Source organism: Galleria mellonella, unplaced genomic scaffold (genome assembly GCF_026898425.1).
Source record: "Galleria mellonella isolate WM207_F2 unplaced genomic scaffold, CSIRO_AGI_GalMel_v1 utg213, whole genome shotgun sequence".
NCBI lineage: Eukaryota > Metazoa > Arthropoda > Insecta > Lepidoptera > Pyralidae > Galleria > Galleria mellonella.
The window spans coordinates 464,267-477,013 of NW_026442039.1; the positions used below are offsets into that span (position 1 = coordinate 464,267).

Here is a 12,747-nt window from a genome sequence, read left to right on the forward strand (position 1 = left end):
GTGTATTGTATTAAAATGTTTAGCTGTATATTATATTGGTAATCCTATAAATAAATAAATATATGTCTAAAATTTGGAAATATTTTTCTTATATTTAGAGTATGAACTTACTAACTCTCTACAATGCATTTAAAATCATCACTCTGATCGGAGAATGGGAACAACTGACGTCACCTGATGGAGACATAACAGCCGCATGAGCAGTACCATGGACATAACAGATTATACTGTTTCGATACTTGCCCATGATACTTCTTATGTAGACTGCATTCGCCCGTATGAAGTCGCCGCTCAAGAACCTTTCTTTCTCTTCAGTTTTCGGTTCTTCGAGCTATGTGATCAGTCCATTGCCACTTCAGCTTGATTACCTTGCGGTCTATGTCAATAACTTTAGTCTTTTTGCGGATATACTCATTTCGGATTCTGTCACGCAAAGAAACTCCGAGCATAGCTCCGTGTAGAACCACATTTCGTTTCCGTTGGTTATTATTGTCAACACGCACTGGTTAAAGACTTTCATCTTCAAACTTTGATATATTTTATATGACAATATGTGGCGTAGTTTTCCGAACACTGTCCAGGCGAGTTGAATTCGTCGGTTGACCTCTCGGTCGAAGTTGGAATGAATTTTCGTATTTCGTGGGAACTTCATATACCTATTCGCAAGAGCTGCATGATATTAGTAATATTCTTTTCTTATTCCCAGTTCCCAAGTCCTAGTGGGACAATAATAGAATGTTGTGGTATAAAACAAAAAACAGCATAGATATATTTTTATGTAAAAATACCCGTTTCACTTACATGTAATTAGATCGAGAAAGCTCAACTAGTTTCGGGATTAATTCATGATCCTAAATATAATTATTAAGTATTTTAGTGTCACTGAGAAAGGTAATATTATTTTCATTATGTTATACCTCTTTTGAATAAATATTTTTATTATTTTTCTAAATTATGAATATTCAGTACAATATAACCTTTACTATAATGTTTTCAAATCATTTTAGTGACAAAATACGATCAAAATTGGTGTCCACTTTTACTCGTACTTCTTCCAGTTTCCGCAATAATAAAACTCTTTATATTGCTTATTTAGGTAACTAAAGTATGAATATTATAGCATATTGATTCATATTATTTTGTATTATTATTTTCTATATTATGAGTAATAATGGTAGACTAGTTGTACCCCGTGACTATCCGCGTCAATTAAAATGAAAAACGATATGTGCTTTAGTCATAGATATGTTGCACTGGCGTATTATATTTTATGGAACTTAGTACATTATGTAACAAACATTAAAACAACTTTTCATCAGTATAAACCAATAGTGCAAGCTGGGTTATCATTCCGTTTTCATTTAATAAAAAAAGAATTTATATACACCAAAACTGTATTTTTTTTTATCGAAGCAGTATCTATTTTTAGAAAGTGAAAATAAATATTTTCTCAAATATTTATTATTAAAATACTGTATTCTCAAAATTTTATTGTAATATAAATATTATCTTCCTAATCCCATAAATATTATCCATTCATAAGCTGCATCCTTTGTTTATCTACAAAAAATATTTAAAAAATCCTTTTATTTAATCTAGGACATGATATATGTATCTACCAAACTTATCGCAACTTCGTCCAAGGGACTGTGGTATAGTGATTAATAGAAATAAAAGCCTTCTAAATATCTAATAAAATGTGTATTTTATGGCGTTTTGTTGAGCTGTTAAAGCGTCAAATGCAACAAAACAAACACACTTTTACATTTCTAAGGATTAAACTTTTTTAATGCGAAATCAGGATAGGTAGCTAGTATTAATTAAATAACAAGTAAATGTAGTTAATTGATAAAACTAGAAAAGCTAAACTTAGGGCGATAGGGGTACATTAAAATATAACAAATTGTCTGTGTGTTTGACATGTGGCTGAAACGGCCACCGATTGAAATCCTCTGTTCGTTGAAAGTGCTTTGTCTTGTTCTCATCAAAATCTACACGGTTCACTTAAAATTCCTAAGCACAACCAATACTTTCAGAAACTCTTCTTTTGAAAAGTGTTATCTCAACTCATTTGGTGTATAATATAATCCTATTATAATTATCCTATTAATATTAATTAATATTATAAATGCTAAAGTTCGTAAGAATGGTTAGGAGGATGGATGTTTGTTACTCTTTACCGCAAACTTCTTAACGGATTTAAATAAAATTTGGTACACAGGTCAGTTATATCCTTACTTAACACATACTTATATACTGTACTGAGTTACGAAAGTAGAGCTGCGGGATAAAGCTAATATAATAATATGTATTATTCTATTTTGAAAGATTTTCCATATGCGTGTAATTTACATGATTATTTGTATATAATTAAATTAAAATTTTTACTATTAATTTTTACTCCCTTAAGTAAAAAAGGAAACATTTTAGGTTGTAGACTACACTATCGGTGTCTTTATATATTTTCTATCACTGAAAGCTAAAGTTTTAATAACTGAATATCCATATTGCGCAATAAAAATACGTCCAATTTATTTTATAATCAGATAATCTACAGTGAATAGAAGACCTTGGTTTAATGTGCGATGTCAGACCTAAATCACGCCGTTTTCTATTTCTAACTTATTATATTCTTCGAGCGTCCCTTCTCAATTCTATGCATGTAGGTAAGTTATAAACGACAGGATCAACCGCATCGATGCCTCCCATCTTACATAACGATCCAGTTACAGCGGCGTTTGTCTAGATTATCGACAATAGAGTTATTAAGACAAAATGATTTTGACAATATTTTATCAAAATTTACCATCCAAGTTATAATAATGTTACATTTATCATAATAATGAATACAAATATTTACATGAATTAAGTTATTAAGGGTTAATACCTACACTTTGAAGATACTTCTTCGAGCTGCAGGTATTAAGCCTTCTAAAATTCTTTAAAAGTATCAAGTTATTTATTACTTATCTATAAATTACGCACCCTTTCAGTTGTACATTAAGAAGATTGAGATCGTTTGTGTTTTATTTTTATTGTTGTAAAGTACTTGGGATAAGGGCGTAAATCAATGTTAGGAGAGTATATAAATTATTTATATTATCATTATAGAACTGAATAAATAATTAAATGAAATTTTATTTTCGTAAATACCACAGTAGTTTAAATAAGTTGTTGGTGGCACTTTGTTATTGTGTAAGTTGAGTAGAACATCGGACCAGTAAGCATTCCTGTTGTCTTTACTTTTGTAAAAAGCAAACTAAACTCTGTAAGAGTTTTCTTTCAGAAATCCCTAACTAATTAGCTTTAAATTAATTAATTAGGTATTCAATAACTTAATAAATAATTAAATCACATATAATTTATTATACTATTTTTGTTAAAAATATAAAATAATATTAACAAAAAAAGTCATGAATCTAATGTTATATATAATGCAGACATTTTTTACTTAGAAAGACAGAAAATATTGTTCTCGTAATAAAAAAGATTTTCTCTTTAACATTGTATGGGTACGATTTGCATCACCTTACAATATCGCATTGCTTACATAATTTATGAAGCTAAGCGTAACATAAAAGAAGCAGAAATCAGATGGTATTTGATATTAAATTTTGTTATTGCTTCATATTTTTGTATAATATTTTAACAATTAGAATTGAATAAATTTCGTAAAATGAACATTGAACAATGTAGTTTTTAAAAGATGAAAATGATATAGTAACTCTCATCTGCACTATTGATGTAAACTGGCTAAGTACCGAGTAGTGACAATAGATGATATAAAAGTCAGGTCAATTGGACCCTTGAGACTAGTTCACAAGGAACTAACTGCAATGGTGTCTAGTGGGAATCGTATGGGGGTCCATACAACAGAATATATAGCTAATAATGCTGACGCTATTTCCTATACCAGGGGTCCCCAAATTTATTTTGTCTACTGTCCACTTTGAGAATAAATTATTTTTTAGTGGGCCCATTTTTTCACCTAGTTAAAAACCACTGTTACTTTAAGACCAACAAATCACCCCTCAAGCCTCTACATAACGCTTACTACTAAACTCTAATATACATATATATATATATATATTTATGACTATGTTATGCGATATTTAAATTTATACAAACAATAGTTTTTATCCCCATATATAAATTTGGTGATGATATAAACTACCATTTTTTTTGCACAGCATATAACTGCTTGTTAAAACAAAATCTGATAGGCACATAATTTCTCATTCTAATTTAAAATATTTTTAATCTAATGAATCTACGAGATCAATAAGAGCATTAAGTTGCTTTTTCTTTGTTGTCTTTTTTTTTGCGGACAAAGTATACTCGTGTCTGTGAAGTTTCAAAGTACTTATAATTGGAGCTAAAAAGTCCCGAAAACTTACGACTTTATTTACATCTATGAACTCGAATAAAGTTTGATTATTAAAACTTTTTATAATACGTAGATATAATTATATACCTATATTTACGTTTTATGTTACTTTTTATTTCATTTACATCTTGTAACATACCTATATGAAGGGGAAATCTCTATGGAGAAATATAAAAATACGAGGATGTTGTTTTGTCTAACAGTTTTCAAAAACAGTATTGTGTAAATCAAAATTATAAGGAGCAAAGGTTTTATTTTTTTATCGTAACAGATAAACTCAAACAGTATCACATAATGTATCATGTATCACATAACCGATTTAAAAAATCTTTTCACCTGTAGCCATTATCGTCAAATAACATAGGCATAATTTATTTTTAATATTTTTTATGAATTTTTATTCATAAAAAATATTAAAAATAAACTACTTGTTTATTAATCCAAAACCTAAACCGTTCACTTATATATTTATATATAGTCTTAATTATTAGATTAATTTCATTTATCTATGTGTCGTATATTTTATGCATTATATGTACATTTTTTCAAACAATAATACAATGTTTATCTGTAAGATTTATTCCGAGTTATTGACAGATCTATCTCTCAAAATAAAAATGATTTAAAATTGAAATTGTAATTTAGGTTCTTTATATGATGTAGACTTTCATTCGGAAAATATTTTTGGGTATTCACTTTAGAGAAATGGATAAAAGTGTGCGCTGGCAAAATTAAATGTACAGCGGAAACTAGTATACATAGAAATACAAAATTGTACATAAAGATCCTTTATTATACTTATGCTTTAAGTGAATACTAAAAAAACATTTTTGTATATTCAAAGGAAAACGGGAGACAGCAAGTTTATAGAGACGAAACTAATTGAAAGACTTCAGAAAGTCGCAACTTTTAAATTCTCTTTCTTATATGTATGTTATGCGATACCTTTACCAGTTCAGAAGCGATGTTATTTTTATTTTACAATCGATAGGGTTTAGCTCCCGTAGTGGTTCATATTAATTTTATTGCAAATTGATGTCACTATTTTTTATTTAATTTTTTTCTCGTAAAGCAATACCTTTATTTTTTGTTTAATATTTAAAATGAATTGTTTAAAGATGAATCCATTAAATTTACTTCTTGTATAAACAATTTAATTTTACGAAAATATTGTAATAGCCATTGTATTCTGGAAAATGTATTCTAACAGTAGTGCTAAAATCCAAAATCCATTTATTTGGTTAAAATTTTGTGCACAGTATGACAGTTATTTTATGCAGAGAATAGTATAATATTTCCAAAACTTTCGCAATAAGTAATACTCTATGCTATATTAATATCATTTTATATAAGAAAAAACTTATGATATTCGTTATAACATTTTTTCTGAATTTATTTTCATATATTGAATACAACTCAGTACTCGCTACTATTATTGCTAATAACATAAAAATAATAAACTTTCTGGTTCTTTTCTATTTTCCTAATTAGATTAAAATACGTTATAGAGACGTTATGTTGGACTATATATATTGGTACATACAGAGCAAATCGTGATCACTGTTTAAAGGGAGCGTTCTGAAGTACTGTTTTGTTCACTGAAGTGCTCCATATGATTAATAAATATTTTTCTACTATATGTTCCTGTGTGAAATGCCGAATTCTTTTTATATTTGTATTTCTTCTAGTGAAACTGACAATTTTAACCAAAGGAACATTGCCTGAAAAAATATTTATTTAATATGAGAGGTTTGTTTGTTGTTTCTTTATTTATTTATTATTATTTTTACACATGATTAACAACATTTCCACCTTATATTATATAGCATGGGTAGATATTTTTATTTTAACGTACCGTTTTTTCGAATTCATTCTGCATAGTTGGGAAACCCGCATAATACGTACATTCCTTACAATATAACCTTATCTGTCCATTTGTTGCAGTGTCCGACTTCACGACACAATTGTCGCAGCTTTACGAGCGACACTCTTCTGAGCTGCAAATACTTGTCGCCAACTTCCGCAAACGTAACAGCGAACTCAGAAAAGAAAGGTAAGTACACATTGTAAATAAGTCTTAAGAAATAATAACTGAATAAAGTAAAATAACATCAATAATGTTATTAAAAATATTAGAATATGAGTACCTAAAGTTTGGTACAGTATTTGTAAATATTTTATACATAAGTTATACTCAACTTTGTACTCAAGCCGTGGTGAATTGGGAACTGTGATAGTAATTTCGAAATGTAGATTCGTAAACTTTGTAAAGTAATAATAATTAAAGACCAATAGTAATTTATTATAATTAGATATAATATTATGTCATGAAATTAAACATAGTGACTATTATCACAACATAAATTAAAATTATATCTATTTCAATGTTCAGTTATATGTTCAATTAGACATAGAAAATATCCAGAATTCAACCGCGGGACTAGATATTTTTTTACTTTGTGCTAATACAAACATACTCATGAATATAAATGTATGTATTGTACGGGAAATGAACTCGTGACTATCGATACATGAAGCAGACTCCTTGGTTGTATACCAAAAAAATTATGCCGTAAAATAAACAATGGGTTTAGGTGCTACATGTATCAATTAAAAAGTTTACAATTAGTTACAAGTTTAATCGTAATAAGATCCCTATTAATTTAAGCCAAAATTTAGAACTTGAGACTTCTATTCTACGTTAAGATTTCAAAAGAAATTAATGAAGTAGTAAATTTAGGCCCACCTTATTTTGTAATGAAAACTTTAATGCTGTGAAAAGTTTGCTTTTAAATTATTATTTTAAGTTAAATTAAATGTTAGGTTTTCGAACTACATAGGTAATTCAATAAGAACTATCTAATAAATCTAGGATTGCAACTATTTATATAACTATTATATAAAATATTACAAAATTAAAGAATTTGTGTACTTATGTATTTGGAATAATTAGAAACTTAATAATTTCATTAATATAGATTAATTGACTATATATTCAAAAGTATATTTCACAAGTGTAATATCAAATAAGTTCGTGGTACTTAATTGAAATCAATACAAATGACGGAAAGCTCATCCCCTGCCAAATCGGATTCTAATTTGGATATTTATTTATTTTTTGTTAATTTTATCATGAAATCGTTATTTTTGCAAAGTAAAATTAACTTATGACTTTTTAATATAAATATTAATGAAACTATAAACACTATTATTTACTTTCACATGTATCTATCTCATAATATACTCTATATAGTTTCAATTCATTTACGTAAGAAACTAATTCGTGAAAGTTCTAACTATAGAAACAATATTATGTAATAGCAATATTTGTTTGTAACTCTTTCGCTCCAGTAACTAGACTAATTAGTTTATCCCTCGATCTGTCAATGCGCCAAGGCATTGGATATGTTTCGCTTATATGCTTCAATAAATATTGTTATTGATTTATGGCTACATTCGCAAACATTGGCATAACATGCTTCAATTACGTAGGTGCCGACGCAAGTAACAAAGTAAACTGTTTAATTAATTTACCTCTTCAAAACGACTAGGTGTGTATTTATTAAGTTTGTAAATATATTATAACATTATATAATATGCACATATGATATTTATAAATTTCTTATAATTAATTTCTAGCTGTAACCCATTAATGAATACTATTAAATATCCATAACTTTTAATTATATAAATAGTAGCTACTCATAGTATTTTAAATGTATTTTTGTTAAAGTACCTACATTATTATGGTCACTTATATATAGAATAATTATATGTCAATATATACTTATATTTTTAAAGTAAACTACGTGAATGAAACACATAAATTTTATAGGAAGACAAAAATCAATCTAAAAGAAGTCTCCTTCATCCATCTTGCAAATTGAAAAACAATAAACCGTCCTTATCTATCTTGGGGCTTGAAAAGATGAATTATTTGCAATCTTTAAACATTACATCTGTTCTCCTTTCAACGGTTTGGAACTACGAACTTTAAGAATAATTAAACCTCGTTTTTCTGTCTTTGTTTACACCAATAGCGAAAACTTTTACATATCTTTATTATTAGATACATATTACTCTGTTTTGTTATTTAGAAATTTGTATATTTTTTTATGCAACTTAGAATGGCAAACAAGCTGGCGGCCCACCTGATGGAAAGTGGTAACCGTCGCCTATAGACATGAGCAGTACCATGGATATAATAGAATATACTGTTTTGCTCATTACCCCCCATGCATTGCCATTCCTGAGGACTCAGATGTTATTCCTCTGTACCCAGTAAATTCACGCCATATCCCACCCTTCAAACTGAAACACAGCCATGCAAACACAACTGCTTCACGGTTGAAACACGAATGGGACAGAGGTACCCAAGAAATCGACTTTTGTACAAAGTCTCCCTCTGGTATAGTAACTATGAAAGTTAATATGAAAAAATTGAGCTTGTTTTAAAAATACGAATAATATATTACAAGTCATTTGCAAAAAGCGAGATCGTGTAGCTAGTAATTAAGTCTCCTAAATCCTGCACTAATAATTATAATACTAACCACATTATTTGTTTTATTTATAAATTTATTATTTATTTACAATTAGGGGAATTTTTGCAATACTTTTTTTATATTGTATACTCATCATATCCTCTAATTTATATTTTTAATGTATCATTTTATTTTTATTCTCCTTTAATCTTCAACTAAAAAGTCACAAATACTAAACTCTATTATATCATTTCCACGTGTGTTTTACAAATACCAAAATTTTCAGATTCAGTCAGATTATCATTCATTGTAATGAATAAATTACGTTTTACTGCATTGTTCAAAATTAGGTACGCTAATTAATTATCATGTTTCAAAGGTATAAAGCACAACTTCTGGTTTAAATTATTTCCAAATTTGAGTAATTGTTACATTGTAACTATTAACAACTAAATACGTTCAATTAACAAAATTACTTAGTATTGAATCTTTATACAGTAATTCTACAAATTCAATCTGTTAATAATATAAGATCAAGAAATTTTGCCTCTCAACGTCTTGATCCAAAGGGATTCAAACCCATATCTCTAAGCTATTCAGATTGAATGTCATCATCATCATCATATCAGCTTTTAACTGTCCACTGTTGAACATAAGCCTCCCCCTAAAGGGGGGTTTGCCAGTAATTGCCATGCTTGGCGAGCGGATTAGCAACCACAATTAAGCTTTAGAAATGTTTTAAAAGAGACGCTTCTGCCCATACCGCGCCCTTCCTTAACTGCTTCTTACGATACCCATGGGAAAAAAAGGGGTGGCCTATTCTATGCCGAAACCACACGGACTGGGCTGAATGTATTCAAAATAAATATTATCAGCATATAAATTTCTCTTCCACTTTTCGAACGTTATTGCATCTACCATGTTTACAATTTTTTATAATATTTTTAAACATACTCTATTGAATTAAATGTAATGAAAATCAGTAATAACTTGGGCCTTCTTGGCGTAAACAAAGACTATCTTTACCGTTGTCTTGAATTAATCCCAATTAGATAATTTACATTGCTATAAATGTTGAAATTTTAAAACAATGCCTTTTGTAACAGTTGAAATTTCATTGACAAAGTTTATCAACTTTATGAGTATCGAATCCCAGAAACAAGCAAAGTTTACGAGAAAAGATGTTCTTACTTAAAATTTACACCGCTTCAGGGATTCTGAGTAGAAATGTTTAAAATTATGCCGATAACCTCCAAAACTTTGAGTCGTTATTTTATATCGGCGTTAAATGCGTGGAATCAAGACCCCCGACGACTCTCCATGTTTACTTATATAAGCTACGTTATTCAGTACACTTTGCATCTGACACAAATTTGTTTTACGTAATATTCTGTCACAGCAATATGGCATATTTCTTTATTATGATGAGTATGTATTCATGTATATAAATTTTATATACGTACTTGAAACCATCAGGAGATGAATTATAAATACCTTAATTATTTACATCTCTAGACTTAAAACTAGACGTGGCAGAGTCAAGTTTTACTAATTATGCCATGTCTAGTTTAGTCTAGTAAACCCTTGCGGTTTTGAACGTCTATTTAACCATACATATATGTTTTTTAATGTCATCATGTTACTTACAGCATTTTCATAATAAATACGATATTTTATTCATTAAAATCTACAAAGCTGTTTAAGCTACTCGTTTCGTCAAAGATGGAGATACAGTTATGTATAATATAAAGACTAAGATATATACGAAAAACATTACTCTCCTGTCTGTCTCCTCTCGCCTATCAAGTAGTTATGAATGAAACTTTAATTTTTTTAAATTAGTAACTATTATGTTAATCTATGAATGAATAAAAAGTAATAACTTGTATTTTGCACCTACTTAATATAAATATATAACTAATATATATTAATATTTATTAGGTAGAGAATGTCGTACATGCTGTACAGCATTGTCAGTTGGTCGGCAACGCGCGCGTAATACCCCTGGTATCGCAGGCGTTCATAGACTACGGAAACCGCTAACAATTAGGTAGGCCGTATACTTGTTTGCCACCTCAGTAGTATAAAAAAAATATTGTGCAAAAAAGGATAAATAAATAAATATCTTATCCAATATAAATATGTACGGGATGTACAGAGTGAATCAAGTACCAAAGACATACCGATTCTATAGAGTCAAACCTTTCCTAAAATAGAACATAGTCGATGTAATCATTATAGATTCATAAATTGTCCTTGTAAATTAATCTATACAAAACTTTGGTGTAGCCAAATAATCTTTTTCTGTCTATTACATTATTAGGAACATACGTAAGTATATCCTTTAAATTAGATTATAATTGTTTAGAAGATATTTGACTAAAATATAGTTTTAGGTCTAACGGTTGAAATAAGATATGATACGTCATAAAAAATTTAAGATGAAGTAATTGAGAAATGGAAAAATGGAAAGACAAATTCTAATAAAGTTGCATTTTTTTTTTATTATACATGATACTCGAAGTATGACCATGTGCAATGTTACGTTTACCACATTAACAACAGTAAACTAATGCTACAACTTACTACCCCCTCTATGATAATGGTCGCGATCATATTTATTTTTAATTGTGCTCTCTGGATTGGATAACTGTACTTTCTGGAAAACTGGACAATATTAAAGATTTCTGTAATAAAAATATTATAGATAAAACAACGTACGTCCTCAAATGTCAGTTACGTCAAACTATACACATATATTTCTACAGTAGCAACTTCCAACTTCTAGGCAACGAATCTTTTATTCAAAGATTCAGTTAGAGCAAAGCGAAGTAGTGTAGTACTAACGGGGATAGGTAAGCTCTAGAGACTAGTTACTTAAAAGCTGAAACCTAAGGCGTTTCTGTTAGTTACCTCGCAATTTTTTTATAGAAAAATATTCCTTAAAATTCGCGAATTCGAGTCTGGCTAGGGCTAGAGAAATTCTTAATCTTTTTTTTTTCTACATCTTGTTATGTGCAGAAAACCTTTTTTTTTAAGATAAAAATAGAATAGTAACCTCACTTTTTTTTTTTTTTTACAACACAGGGAAGGAAAAAACGAGCATGCGGCTCACCTGATGGTAAGGTAAGTGACAAAATATACCGCCGCCCATGATCACCCACAACACCAGCGGCATTGCAGGTGTGCTGCCGGCCTTTTAAAAAGGAATATACTCTATCTCTTGAAGGTTATGTTGTAATAAATCGGTTCGGAAATACTGCTGCTGGAAGTTGATTCCAAAGAATGGTTGTGCGTGGAAGAAAGTATTTTTGAAAAACGCACGGTGGAAGACCGCCACTCGTCCAGATGATTGGGATGAAACTTTAGTTTGTGGCGGGTTGTACGGTGGTGAAAATCAGCAGCAGGTATCAATTTTATATATATATTATCAGAACACTCCCCATGATAAATTCGGTAGAAGATGCACAGAGATGCAACATCTCTGCGCAGTTTCAATGGGTCAAGTCGGACAGTAAGGCGTTGACTATCGATAATATCGAGCCGCCCGACTTTGAATGCGGTATATACGGAAGGAGTTGGTACTGTGGCGCTCCTGCCCACAGGTGAGAACAGTATTCCATATGCGGCCTGACTTGGGCTTTATATAATTTCAGGCGGTGTTCTGGCATGAAATATCGTCTCACCCTATTGAGCACTCCTAACTTTTTTGGAAGCGATTATTTAGCCTTCTCCTCCAGATGACCGCAAAACTGGACGTCGCAAGATATATCAACGCCCAGAATTCCTAGACTTGACTTTTTATCGAGGGAAGTGCCCTGAAAGTGAGGAGATACGACAAACGGCGTCTTTTTCCCCGGTAAACGCGCAGACTTG

The 12,747-nt window shown here is 29.8% G+C and overlaps 1 protein-coding gene across 14 annotated transcripts in view; it reads left to right on the forward strand.

Moving 5' to 3' along the window:
• Positions 1–12,747, forward strand: part of LOC113511962 (uncharacterized) — a 196,549-nt gene that overhangs the window by 67,873 nt on the left and 115,929 nt on the right. For all 14 annotated transcript variants that reach the window (XM_052894452.1, XM_052894457.1, XM_052894460.1 and 11 more), the window contains one exon: positions 6,332–6,440. In XM_052894452.1, the coding sequence (XP_052750412.1) occupies positions 6,332–6,440 (109 nt within the window). The remainder of the gene's footprint in view (positions 1–6,331; positions 6,441–12,747) is intronic.